Raw genomic sequence first — 14,782 nt, forward strand, 5'->3', positions numbered from 1 at the left:
TTAATAACTAAATTCAAAGTATTGGGCTTGAGTTTGTGGAAAATGAAAACAATTGTTTAATAATTTAGCAACATATTTAAACATAATTATAAAGAATTAAGAAAAAATATTGATCATTATTTAAACTTGTGAGTTATAGACTATGGCTGTTTTTAATCAAGGCAGAGATTAGATAAAATATTAAATTGCACACAAAATCCAAATATATCTAAATTTCAACTCTAGTTCTTTATTCTAATCATTGATATTATATCATTAAGAAACAACAAATGTTTTTTGTTGTTCATCCATAAATCTATGCATATTGCATAAGCAGTTGGAGCAAACTGCTCCAGGAGCATGAATCATGAGGGTGCTAAATTAGAAAGGGTGAAATAAAAACTTGTAAAAACATTTGTAAAAAATTTTTGGATTTAATAATTAATTATTAACTATAATTAACTAACTATTATATTTGAATTTGTTCAACAATTATGTACACTTTTAAGTGCTTATCACCTGCATATCGTGTCACGTCATGTGGTAAAAATATTCTGAAAGGATCAGAATTTTTACAGTCTGCATATTCTGACATTTTGCCTAGTTTTGGACCTCTACTGTTTTGATTTAAAATGTGTTTTTATAGTCTGGTAAAAGAAATTACCTCTGTAAGTGAAGTTGCTGAACTACTATTAATTCACACCGCAGCCTCAAGTAGGTTCTCCGACATTATTTAGCATGCCTCATGTTTTTAACTTTATGGGCAACGAGAGCAACAGCAGAACATCTTTCAACATTAAAATTAATCAAAACATATTTAAGAAGCAGCATGTCACAACACCGTCTCAGCTCTGGCTACTAACTATTTCAATTGAAAAAACAATAACTTGATCTGGAGAAAGTGATTGACTGATTTGCAAACAAAAAAGCGAGAAAACAATCTTGAAGTTTTGTATGTATTATTATGTATTTGTTATGAAACTAAACTTGCATACATTTTGTCAATACAGTTTACATACTATGTAGTAAATATTATTAGGTACTCCGTACTTAAAGAATTATACTTTATTTTATTATATTTATTAAATTGAATATCTTATTGTTGAAATGCCTTGAATCTCAAATAAATTGTTATTAAGTAAGGTTTTAAATCGAAATAATTAAATTATATGTTTTTAAATTAAATGTTCAAAATAAATTTCGCCAGACCTCTTCCAAGGAACAAGGGGTGCACCGATTCTACTTGCTCCAGGGTGCTTAATATGTAGCTATGCCACTAGTGTCATTTCTGCCAAAGTAAAAATGTGTGTGACTGTTAAATCCATAGAAATTCCTAATTATTCCCCAAGTTATGAAGGGTTTAGTTTTATTTACACAAATACTCTTTTCAAGGAAAAATGATATTTTACAACTGATAAAACTTGTACAGCTTAAGTACTCACAAATGTAGCAAAATTACCACAGAATCTCATCCTGTCACCCTATCTTCCCTAAAATAGGCACAGTTGGTATTTACTAAGTGCAATCTTTTATTGTGCAGATTATACCTAGCTTCAGTCTTTCATAGGTCTACTAGTCTTAAAATTTTTATGTTTTTTGACAGCTACATACATCATCTTTCTTCTTAATTTGTAATGTAGTATATTTCTTAAAATTTTATTTGAAAAGTTTTTCATATAATTAAAATTAAGCTTTTCATTTCCATTTAACTTTGACATTTCCATGAATCTAAAATATATTAATTATTTTTTATATGCAATATGAGAACTGCATCATGTAAGTTATAGGATGATTATGGAATAATAATAATGTCATTTCAATTTGATAAATACCAACATATAAGCTATAGCTGGTATTGTTATATAACTTTCTAATTGAGGTTTTGAACTTTATCATGTAAAAGATTTGAAAATTTATTTTATATTTATAAGATGTGAATTACATTAAAGATGTGTTATATTCATATTTAGCCAGCTGTATTTCATATTACAACTAATTGAGAGTATGTGTTTGATTTGATTGTAAGATAGATGTTTTCATTTAATACATTTTACTATATATGTATCTAATGCAATAATATTTATTTTTGGTAATTTTATTTCCTGAGATGTAAAAGATTCAGTGTTGTGGTTCAAGTTCTGATCATCAATACAAAAGTTAAAACACATTTCAAGGAATACTTAATCATGTCAAAAGCAGGAAACATTGTGATTAATGACATAAAACATCAGATTTCAGATTTGTTTTTTGTTTACTTTTAATCTGCAAATAATTATAGAAATAAAAAATACAGAATCATTGTCACTTTTTTAAATTTTTTGCTTGATGCAATAAATTCTCTTCATTTGAATAATCAAATCCAATAAAATTTTTGAATTTTAATTTAGCAGCAATTCATAATTTATTTCATAATGATTTTTCATCTAAATCCATAATATTTTATGAATTACAAGAAAAGTAAATATTGATACTCAATGAAAATACATTGATTTGAAAAAATAAATTCCACTTTGTTTAATTAATAGTTTGCTTGAGTTTGTAATGTTTTTGTATTTGTTTTTTTTTTATTTGATTCATCTTTTGGTTTTACTTGTCTTACATTTTGTAGGTCACAGATGTCTGATAAACTAATTATTAACAGTCTGTCATTCAATCATAATTATTATGTTTTCATTTAAAAAATCTATCAGTTGTGTATGATTCTCTGTTACATTTAATATTATTTTTAAATGCTTTTATTTAACTTGCTTTGTATTATCTTCAAATTGTATAATTCAAATTTCATCCACTTCTAATCAAGATAGAAGTGTGAAACTTTGAGGACATACCTAAGTCCAATGAAATACATTTTAATGAAGTTTTATAAGAATGACCCACCCTGAAACCTGATAAACATGACCAATAAAAGCATTTTTGACATATATTGTAATTATTTTTTAAACAATTCTTATATATTTTTTCCTCTATAGATTTAAATATTTTTGATTTAGCTGTATTCTGTATGTTTTTCTTATTTTAAATTTTGTAAGTATTGGCTACAACAGTTTTTTTTATTGTTTGTTGATTTTGTTGATTGGTATCAAATACTATAGGTAATAGATTAATGAATAATCTGTTCAAAGATGATGATTGCTACCTGAATTGTTCGTTAACTGATTATTGATTTACCGTAGATTTTTATGAGAATTTGATTAATTTGTTCTGGAGAACCCCAAAAAAATAAATAAATAATTATATAAATTCTCACTATGTTTATTTATATGTAATAAAAATAATACATACATACACAGTCTTGCATTTTCATTAGTCATGTTTTTTTTCTGTTTGTGGGCATTAAAAAATCTATTGATTGCTTTTCTCTCTTCAGGATTTTTTGGAAGTGATTAATAGCATTGTCATTGTAGAGATCCCCAAGCTTACTGACCTCAACCTGGTTTGGGTGCCATTCTAAGATAGTTGTTCAAAAGATCTTTAATAGCAGATGTTGGCATTGATCCTCTTTTGTCTTCCTCTTTTTCAGAAGAAAACACCTCTCACTGAGTTTCTTGGTGTTCATCATTCAATAGTTCTTGGAGTTCTTCTGTTGTCAGATCATTTTCATATTTCATTATGAGCTCTTTAATGTCATCTTCATTCCCCACAAATTCCAGATCTCTAGCAGTTGTCACAATTTCATCCTTAATTTCAGGGACATCATTTTCATCTCCTTGACTGTAGGATAGTCACAGCTTTTGTCAAGCTGAATTCAACTGTCATTGAGTTGACTTCTGACCATGCCTATTGAATGAGTTGATAACTTGGATAACTTCCTTGGATAACTTCAAGGATATCATATTAAAATAAGTTGTAAATATCCCTTATCTTCATTTTTGAGAGGGCAAAAATTTGAAAACCAGTTAAAATTGGTTTCATAAAAAAGTTTATTCGAAAACCGGGTTTTTAAAAAGTTGAGTTTTGTATAAACCCTATTAGGTAGGTAGTAGCACTCTGGAAAATAAATAGATAATTCTAATTTAAATTAATTTTATTGAATTATCAATAACTGTTCAATCAATAATTCAATAACATTTTTTATTATTTATCAAATCAATTGTACTGTACTTGTTTGACTTACATATTTTAACTAAGCTTTTTTTTTTTTTATAAAACTTGGATGCTTCTGTTGTGGACATAATCAAACCCATAATGGACATGATTAAAAATAAAGATTGTCTTAGTACTAGAAAGATTAAAAATAATAAATAAAAGCTAAACTATGGTCATATATATAACCATTGATCCATCATCAATGATTGCATGAAACTGTTGATAATTTTGAAGCCAGTGCAGAGCAATATATCTTCTTCTTCATCCTGGCCTATATCCCAGATTATTTGAGGTCAGTCCGTAATATCAATTTACGCCACATTGGTCTATCTCTAGTTGTTTCTTCATTCACTCCACAGTCCAGCATATCTGTTTTTACACATTCAATCCACCTCTTCTTAGGTCTTCCTCTACCTCTATCTCCCTGTACTTTCATATTTAGTGCCTTTTTTGTTACATATTCCTCATTCCTTCTCACCACACGTCCAAACCATGTCAGTCTGTGGCTTTTTATTTTTTCTGAGATAGATACTACCTTTAAACTTCCTCTGATGTAATCATTTCTAATCCTATCCATTCTTGTGACACCGCACATCCACCTCAGCATTCGCATCTCTGCCACATGCAATCACTTCTCTTCGGTGGCTGTCATCGGCCAGCACTCGCACCCATACATAAGCACAGGTCTGATGACAGTTTTATATATTAGCCCTCTTATTTTAAGTGGCATGCGTTTGTCACAAGTTATTCCTGTCACCTGTTTCCACTTTAACCACCCTGCATTGATCCTCCTAGTAACCTCCCTATCAATGTTGCCATCTTTCTGCAGCAGAGATCCCAGATAACGGAATTCAGTACTTTCTGGCAATGGTATTCCATTTAGTTTTAACAAACCAGTACCAGGGAGACTGTCAAAATTACAGAACATATACTCCATCTTGGTTTGGCTGATTTTTAGTCCCTCATTTTCCAGCATGTGTTGCCATTTGTTTAGCCGTCTCTGTAATTCTTCCATGCCCTCATCAATGAGGACTATGCAATATATATGGCCAACAAAACAATGCATGCACCAGAAATTACTAAAGGCATATGCATGTGAAGACAGGTGATATATGCATGCATGACATCTGCAGATAGCTACTGATGACATTTCTTATTTAACTGTTTTTTAACAGAAATTAGAATATTTTTGGGCAAAAATGGACAAATTGGGACATACAGAGAAAACTTTCTGACTAGGATAGTGTTCCAAATCAGACAAATTCTAAAAAATCAGGATTTAGGGTCAACCCTAGTATAAAGGAGCAGGCTTATGGACTATAAGTTATAAGAACTGGACTGAAGTAAAAGACCAACCATTTCCCATCTGATATCATGAATGATTTTATTTTGCATTATGCTTGAAACATGAGGATGTATGTTATCCCACTGGAACAATATTTTTTATTGTGGTGTCCTCCTATCTGCTGGATGAACAGAATTGCTTGTACTGTATCCAGCAGGTGACAGTACACTACACTGTTTACAGTGCTACCATGAGGAAGGTGTTCCCCATAAATGACACCCTGCATTGTTAGCAAAGACACAGAGCATCTGTTTCTTGCCATGACTGCCTAGTTTCAGTGTTAGATCTTCCATCTCATTCATCTTTAGCCACTGTACTCATTGCACTGACCATCATAGTAGACTCAACTTTCAATAGTAGTGATGATTTAGCTGAGAAATAATTCTTATCAGTGGTGGTGATGTTGCTGACATACATTGATATAGTGCTGCTTTATTTACAATGTCAAATCAACCACTATGCTGTCATCCTTGAGCAGATTAGACTCCCTGTGATAATTCTGTTACAGTACAGTTGTTTTTCTGCCTGAGCCATTGAGCCAGGATTCTCTTGCTTCCTATCAGAAGTCTACCAACTTCGTTTTCATGAGTGGAAGAATTATGACCATCATAAAATTACTTAAACAAATTTTGAGCTGAATGATCCTCCATAGCTTTGTAATCAAGAAATTTGTTAACCTTATGTACTGCTATTGATGCTTTGCATCCATTTTTAAAGTGGATAAGAAAATGATTCTTATGTCTTCATGACCAAGTTTCCTGTATTTTTTAAATAAACAATTGCCATTGAAACATAAAACATAATGACAAAACATTGAGTACATGAATCACTCTTTTTAATGAAATGAAAAAAACTGAATTTGAAAAATTTATGAAAAAAATTGATCTGGAAGAATACTCAATAATTATGTTACAACTCTACAGTTTATTCTTAAACATAGCATTTCTGAGATTGTTATTAACATTAACAAATCATATCCTGATTTTCATTTATTACTCTTTAAAAAAGAAAAAAACTTTTGGAAAACATAATTTTAATTTATATATTCAAATCACAAAGAATAGAAGACATTACACAGTTACTACAGTGCTTAGTAGTTTATTTTATTTATCAACAATTATTTGTGATATGTTTTGTAAAAAAATTTTAATTATTTCTTAAAAATTTTATACAAACAGAATCTTAAAGTTTATAAACATTATTTTATATATATTTCTGAAATAAGGAGTTTATGAATAGATAGAATAAAGGAAGAAATTTTAACCCGGCATTGTCCAACTAAATCGTGAATTTCATTGGTAAGAGAAGTTAGTAGCTATTGAATTAAGAACAAGACGATAGGAACTTTTTATAACTGCAAAGTATTCTCTCCCATTGGACAAGGATCCAATGACGAGAATACTTTGCAGTACGGTATTTTATTTTATTTTTCTTTAATAAAATTTCTAGAAAACTCAATTTTTAGAAAATATTTTGTTTTCTCTGCCTGCTATTTTTTAAAGTGACTCATAGATGGTGACATTATCCAGGAATTTGATTCGCCAGCCGTCATCAGAAAGAGTTAGTAAACAGTGATATAGATAATATAAAAGTTTTTTTTTTGGGAAAAAAATTTCAGCAAATATTAGAAAACGTGAAAAGATTAAAGTTTTCAATTTAGCATATTTATGATATTTGAGCAACAAGAAATTGCGTGTTGATATCATATATCGTGAAACGTCATGTAATACCTTATATTCTACCATAAAACAATTTATATAAAAACTACAGTGTCTTTTTTTTTGAGGAATTAAATTCCGTATATGTTATTTAATACGACTGATAATTAAAATATTGTCAATAAAAGTTCTTTGACGGTTATCGATCACACACGTCAACAGAAATCATTTGTGAAAATATGAACAGTTGTATTGTATTCAACAGAAATTATTATTTGTAAACTAAAAATATATAATTTTGTTTTTAAATTTGTAACAGGAATAATCACGTTAGCGATTAGTAAGAAAGATAATAATTAGATTATCTTTTACATTTACGGCACAAACATCGAATTTTGATTTAAATAAATGTGATATTACAGCTAAGATCATTTGTGCCGCTACATATTATCGATCGCAAAATAACAAATAAAATCATAAGAAAATTAAAAATAACGATTTTTCATCGAATTTCTATTTGCTTAATTGACATTTCGTATTCATCAATAATTGTAAATAAAAATAGATACGTGTAGATTATATTTTATCGTATAGAAATTACAAATTATTTTTATCTGATCGTTCACAAGTGAATTAAAAAAAAAATTTTTTACAAGTTATTTATTACAGCAATCGGTAAATTGGAGGATAAATATAGCCGCCTCTGTATTTTTTGTATTATTTATTTAATATATAAATTAAAATTTTAAGAATATTATACAAATACAGCAGCAAATTTTATTGTATAATAATCGTTTTTATTACATTTCAAACAATAATAAAAATATATTATAAATTTCGTAATTTTTTTTAGAAATTGCACAAATATTTAGTATTCGAAAGAGGAGATTTTTATGANATTAATAGTGGAATTACCCTGTGCATCCACTGAGTTGGCCCAACATTTGCCATCCATGAAAACATGAATCCACATATAATAATCTCACATAAAACAAGACTATATAATTAATTATGTAACTAGTAAATTTTAGGACAGAGATTTTACTAATTTAGGTTTAGCTATTTGAAACTATATCTATTGGCCATTGTTTACAAAAAGTTTTGAAATGTTTAATATTTTTATACATATATTAACATAATTTACTCATAAAACTAAATTTAAATATTTTTAAATTCCAGGCACTTCTTCATGTAATAAACTGTATTAATAATGAAAGCTTTGAAGAGAAAGTATCTCATCTGATAACGTTATGGAAGTGTTTAGCCAAATTTTCCAATTATTTACAAGAAATTTCAGAACTGTATCAGTTTGTCCTAAAGTAAGAATTATATATTTTTTAATTATTATGTTAAGTTTTAAATTATAATGGAAATAGATTAAAATTTGTTTTAAACATATTTATATTTTCAAAATTTTAAGCATATTATTGATCTTATAAATTTAAAAGCCAATAAAAAATAATACTGTATTAAAGCATGTTACATTAAATGAATATAATTATATGCATGATCTTAATGTGCCACCTGATTTTCTTATGTACCATATTTTATACTTACATAAAAATGGCAAGGAAAATTTTCTTAAGAATTTAAATATATGTATATATTTTACTGTAAGTTTGCATGTAATTATTTTTAAAGTAATAAAAGTTATTTTGAATAATACTCGTATAATAGGTGCTAGATATTTATTACTGAAGAATGACTGTTGCATGGTTTTATGATTTCCCTTGGAAACTTTAAATAAAAGAATTGTTTATTGTTACTGTTACTAAATATTAATTCAGTATACTGTGTATTGAGCTTATTTACCTTTTGTGTTTGTGTATATTATACCATACATATTAGTTAGTGTTTTTTAAATTATTGATCAATATCTTCTATGATATGTTGATGTTAACTATAAATTTTGTATATAATTAACTTTTTTATTGACTCTTCAGGATATCAAACTGTAGTTATTAAATGCTATAATAAAAATTGACTCTTATGTTTGTCTATATCTTTAATTTTTATCAATGCAATTGATAAATGAAAGTTGCTAATTAATAAATGTTTGGTTCTTTCATCTAATTTAGAAATATCTTTCATCTTATTTAAATAATATTTGAAAAAGTTGTGAATACATTCTATATTTAAAAGCTACTGGAACTTTCATGCAATTGATGATGATAACTTATATTCTATTTTTTAAAATATATGTAAATATTCACAACAATCAGTTTAAATTGTAAAGAATCATGTTTACTAAAAAGAATTTATTGCTAAAGGTTATAAATGTTGCTCATAACTAAATCAAATATTAAATTGGAAAAAAATGTTTACAAACATTTTATCATCAGCATTTTATTTATAAATATGTGTAGAATAGAAGTGAAGTCAGTTTTTAATCATATTGAAAATTCAGTAAAATTTAAATTTTATGATTACCATCTTTTTTCTTGAATTTTATTTCTTTGGATTAACATTTTTAGTAGTTTTATTACTTTATGTAGACTCTCAAACTTACAGATTTTTCTCTAAAGCTACAAAAAATTTAAAATGCAAAATAACTATATTCTAGAAGACTATGATAATGAAATTTAATTCATTTTATTCTAATCTCACAATAAAATTGTAATGTAAGTAAAATATTTTAAAACTGATTAAAATTTTTTAAAAAATCCTTAGCAAGAAAGTATTTTTTTATTGCATTTTTAAACATATAAAACAAAAAAATTAAACCAAAAAATGCAGAAATTTTCTTTTTCCTTTTTGTTATTTTTAATGACAGTTTCTTGTTGCTTTTGTATTTTTACATGTAAAACTATGAATACTGTATTTACTCGTATATAAGACAAGGTTTTTATTCATTTTTCATTGCTTCAAAAACCTATGTCATCTTATATGTGTGAGCAAAGGATTTTTTTCGTTTTTGCAATAATTTTTGTGAACTGTATATTTGCATTTTTTATCGGATTCTCACCTTCTGGTGTTTAAAAATAAAAGTATTTTATCTGAGTCATTTGAATTGTTCTTGTGTATTGTCAGGAGTAAAGATAAATAGCAATAGGAAAATCAAAGCTTTTGAATTGAATTCCAAAATCACACCAGAGCTCAATATAAGTTTAATCCATTCCCACGTGAAAACAGATGATTATTCAGAAATCAGAATTCGGAGAAACTCATAAGTGTAATGAACAGAGAGTGGATTAGACTGTTAAGAATTGGCAAAAAGTTCCCGATTGTCCAGCTTTACATTAAGAAAGTATGTTGTATATTTTACAAGATTTTTCCTTTAAAGTTTAAAATGCTAGTAGTTTTGCAGGACAATGTGTGCATTTACATGCACTTGATAATATTTTATTTGTGATTAAATGAAAAAAAATCAGAATTGTATTAGAATTTTCTTTATTTTGATCTTTAAAGTCACATCTTGTCCTATATGTGAGATTGTCTTATATGCAAGTAAATACAGTATTCTCATATATTTATATTGTTAAATAATGTTGAAATGGTAGTGGTGTATTTTAGAATTTCTAATTAGTTGAACAATTTCATTATATTGACGTAAATAAACAAGAATCTGTACTCAATGGTAATTCATTATTCACTGAATTTACTTTGAAGTTATTTCTGTTTCATTGTTTAAATTTGTAGTTTTCATTTTTGGATTACTTTGTCGATTTTACAAGTTATATTTTGTGTTCTTATAGTAATTTTAAATATACTTTGGAACTGAATATATATAAGAATTTTTATTGTAGGTCTAGAGATTTATTATTGCTTTTTTCTTTGAAATTTTTTATCTTAAGTCATGGTATGGATTAGAAAAAAGATATAGATTTCTCAGTTTATAAATATCAGATTTAGTAATATCAATGTTATTTAATAAAGTAAAAGCCTTTACAGTTGATTAGCAACATTTGTATATCATCAGATACTATGTATCATCTACATATGTTTCTTTTTTTGTTAAGTTACAGCAATACTGGAAAATGTTTAAGAATCTATAAATTTAAAAATTTTGAATTTTATAAAAAATTTAATATTTAAAAAACTTGAGATCTAATACAACTTACTAAAATTCTGAAATAATTACAATGCATAATTTTTTATATAGGGAAAGTTCCTTAGTAATCCTTTCAAGTCAGTGGTCCAAAATAAATATATCTATGAAAAGAACAATGGCAAAAATGTTAATTTATGGCAGCCATATTCTAGGTCCTCGTATCAAAGGAAGTGCACGCACGTGTGCTGCTTTAATAATGGCTATTTATGATCCTTGGAATGAACCAATATTAAAGAAAGCACTTTCTGACGATAATTTTCTTGAGGAGTTAGCTTGTAAGTATATTATTTTTTATTACATATAAGTAATTGCTTGAGCTCATTCATCTTGAAAACTTGTATTATTTTTTAAATTTATTTTGAAATTATTATTATNCAACGAAAAAATAATAATTATAATTATAAAAATTATCGATTTCTCTGCGGTGCTTTCCATCTGCTAGAATAGTAGTAAACGAGGTAACTCAGGTGATGCTTCCACCCCTTCAATAGATGGTGAGTCCGCCCTAACTACATAACAGCTGGAAATTCGCGTCCACTTCGACTGGAATGTCGAAAAATAAAGCTCGAATTATTACCTGCTCGAATGTCGTTGATTGATTACGAGCGAACTGATTGTCCGCGATTGTATTCATCCTTCAGAAATTCGGTACGTCGATATGCAGATTAGCATTTTTCCCCCCCTCCCATTTCAAGGAAAGTCCGGTTTTTTTCTTTTCCTTTTTTTCTTTGATCTGTGGTGTTTATATCATTAAATATTGGAAAACTGACATCGAGCAGTAAGGAGATATTAGATTATTTTTAGAAACTATAAAAAAGATAAATTCTATCTTTTTAAATTAACAATGAATTTCTTAACTAAAGTTAGAAACAATTAAATTTTGTCAAATTAAATATTTTAAATGATTTACTTAACGATACTTGTATGAAATTTTGGGTCATATTAAATATTATTCAATGCTTATCTGGAATTTTGTTATTGTGTTTATTAAATCAGATAAACTACGGAACATTAAGAATGTCGAATAACGTATAAAACGCATTTAATAATAATCTACTGCAGATTTTGATAATGTATCGCGTTTGCGAATTAAATTCTCTTTCTCGTTTCTGATAATTATTCGGTGTTTGACCTTTGTAACATCTGCATATTGTGTACTGCTTTTTTATGAATAAATGATAATTACAAACGCAGATAAAATATATAAAACGTGCATGTAATGGAATAAAAAAAAACCTATTAATTATTTTATAAACTTAAATATAAGCTGACAAAAGAAAACCAGAAAAAATTTCATTAGAAATATTATAATTATTTATCAATTTATAGACATAAATTTATAATAAAATACAGTATATATCATTCTTATGTATAATTCATATTTTAATGTAATTTAAAAAGAAAAACGTTTTTGATTTATTCTATAAAATGACATTTCAGAGACTTTGGCAAATAGATTAATAAAACTTTGACATTAATGTACTAGTATATATAAATATTTAGTTATTAATGAAACTATAAACATTCCAAGCATGCAAGTAAAGTCCTCTAAAGATATCAGACATAGTAAATATAAAATTTTTAGTAGAATAATAATGTATATAAATGCATAGGTTTGTATGAAAAAATTTATACTTACAGATCTTTGTTCGATATATTCTTGGAGAATAAAACGACGACAAAATCATTTTGGACATACTCAAGCCTCATAATTCATTAATTATTATTCTATCCATATTTATGTACAAAATACATTAGTAAAAATGTATTTTACTGAGTTAAAAAAAATTATCAGTGAAAATAATGTGGTTGCAAATAAAATTTACATAATAAAATCATACTGTAATTTTATTATGTAAGATTTAAATATAACTAAACAATTAACAAATAAACTAAATTTTTATAAGTGTAAATATGTAAACAAAAAATTGTAGTCAGTATACAGGTATACCTCGCCTTACGTTGGTAATTGGTTCCAGGAGAACGACTTAAGTCGAAAAACAACGTAAGTCGAATTTACTTGTCTCCCAATCTACTCGCCACTAGGCTAAACCATTAAATTTACTAATACATGTACTGTAAATACAGTATATACTTGTAAATGTATATATTATATGATTTTATGTGCTTTAAACATTTTTCTAGTGATATTATGACTTCAAATATTTGTGGCGGACAGACGTAAAGTCGAATAAAATGACTTAAACTTGATTTTTATTTTTCCATATACTTTTTTGACAAACGACGTATAATCGGGAACGACGTAACTCGAAACGACGTAAGTCGAGGTATGCCTGTAACAAGTTTATAATAAGAGAATTGTTTGTTTGTCACTAGGAAAAAAATAAAGTATTTTAGTTTAAATTACTTTCAGTTGAAATAGTATTTTTCTTTTTTTTTTTTTATTCTTTAATTTTACAACTGGTAATGTTTTGACAAGCAAAAAATTACCAATCCCCAAACAATATCCCATATAAAAAATAATAAGACCAACAAAACAAAAATGTCAAAGTAAAAGAAGAAAAATATATAAACAGTGGGACCACCATATCTGCAGATGATATGTTTCAAAGCTTCCCATGGATAGTAGCAAACTATCTACAAAACCCATATTTATGCATGCATATAATGTGGTAGATTGAGGGAAACAAAAACATAGTTACCGTTACATGTTGTTATGTATTTTGCATTGTTTCATGTCTGCATTTAACCTATAATAATAATAATTGATTATTAAAAATATTTTGCATATATTTTGCTTGTTATTGGGATTATCTCATTACTATAGTAAAAAAGTGAAGAAATCTACTAGGGTGATGGATTAGCTATAGCTATCATTTTATTCGACTATTCCACTTCTGATATAATGTCTGAAGAAGCTGGAGAAGGCACAATACATGAAGATGTTGATGGCTGGATGATGTGAGCAAACAATGTTGACAGCTGGGGATTGTAGATAGTAGACATTTTATGGAAAAACATTGTGATGGGAAATTGTCCCTTGCCATTTGATTTCATGAAACATATTATGAAGAGGTTCGAAAGCTTCCATTATTAAATGGGAAACTTTAATGCTGTGTTTTATCACAGGATCATATTCAATTATCTTTTTCTTCAAATTCTGAGCCAGTTGAAACTTTTTTTTTTTTTTTTGAAGTGTCCACTCTATTGTTTCTGGTTCAGCAACTTTTTATTAGTGTCATCTTTCCTTGTAAGTGATTTGATTGATGAAGTCTTCTAACTCCTTGTTTGTCAACACTTCAATATGATCTACAGTAGAGCCTCGATTATCCGACTCAATTGGGGACTGGGGTTGGTCGGATAACCGAAAAGTATGAAAAAATCTATTATTAGTGTAGTATATTATTATATCTCATGTAATTAGTATATTAGTATATTGCTATTAACCTACTTTGCGTTGAATTTTCATCGATGTTAAGCCTAACAAAAATTTTTTTAAATAATAATTGTCGCTATTGTATCGTTAAAAATTAGAAAATTAAGCCTCGTTTAAATACTGGCTCCCTTTCATGGTCGAATGAGTGTTGCCAGCTAAAACACGTAAAAATATTAAAGTAGCCAAGACATAGCCAAATATTGTAGCGCCACATCATTAGCGGACATTTGAATTTGCCGACTAGGATGGTCGGTTAACCGAGGTGT

General features: G+C 27.5%; 2 protein-coding genes across 3 annotated transcripts in view; both read left to right on the plus strand.

Moving 5' to 3' along the window:
* The window catches only part of LOC111633282, a 42,867-nt gene extending 31,444 nt beyond the window's left edge, over positions 1 to 11,423 (plus strand). Inside the window, exons 2-3 of the mRNA XM_023377819.1 lie at positions 8,248 to 8,387; positions 11,171 to 11,423. Coding sequence (XP_023233587.1) covers positions 8,248 to 8,387; positions 11,171 to 11,423 — 393 coding nt within the window. The remainder of the gene's footprint in view (positions 1 to 8,247; positions 8,388 to 11,170) is intronic.
* A 71-nt stretch (positions 11,424 to 11,494) lies between these two features.
* LOC111633279 overlaps positions 11,495 to 14,782 on the plus strand; it is a 16,915-nt gene continuing 13,627 nt past the window's right edge. The window contains exon 1 of one of the 2 annotated variants that reach the window (XR_002758033.1): positions 11,495 to 11,613. Coding sequence is in view for 1 of the 2 variants with exons in the window: in XM_023377815.1 (XP_023233583.1) it covers positions 11,705 to 11,767 (63 nt within the window). In the remaining variant the exon portion in view is untranslated. Of the gene's footprint in view, positions 11,768 to 14,782 lie in introns of both variants that reach the window. The other variant, XM_023377815.1, reaches the window with a different exon arrangement.

Source organism: Centruroides sculpturatus, unplaced genomic scaffold (genome assembly GCF_000671375.1).
Source record: "Centruroides sculpturatus isolate CEXI.00-Female unplaced genomic scaffold, Cexi_2.0 scaffold579, whole genome shotgun sequence".
Taxonomy (NCBI): Eukaryota; Metazoa; Arthropoda; class Arachnida; order Scorpiones; family Buthidae; genus Centruroides; species Centruroides sculpturatus.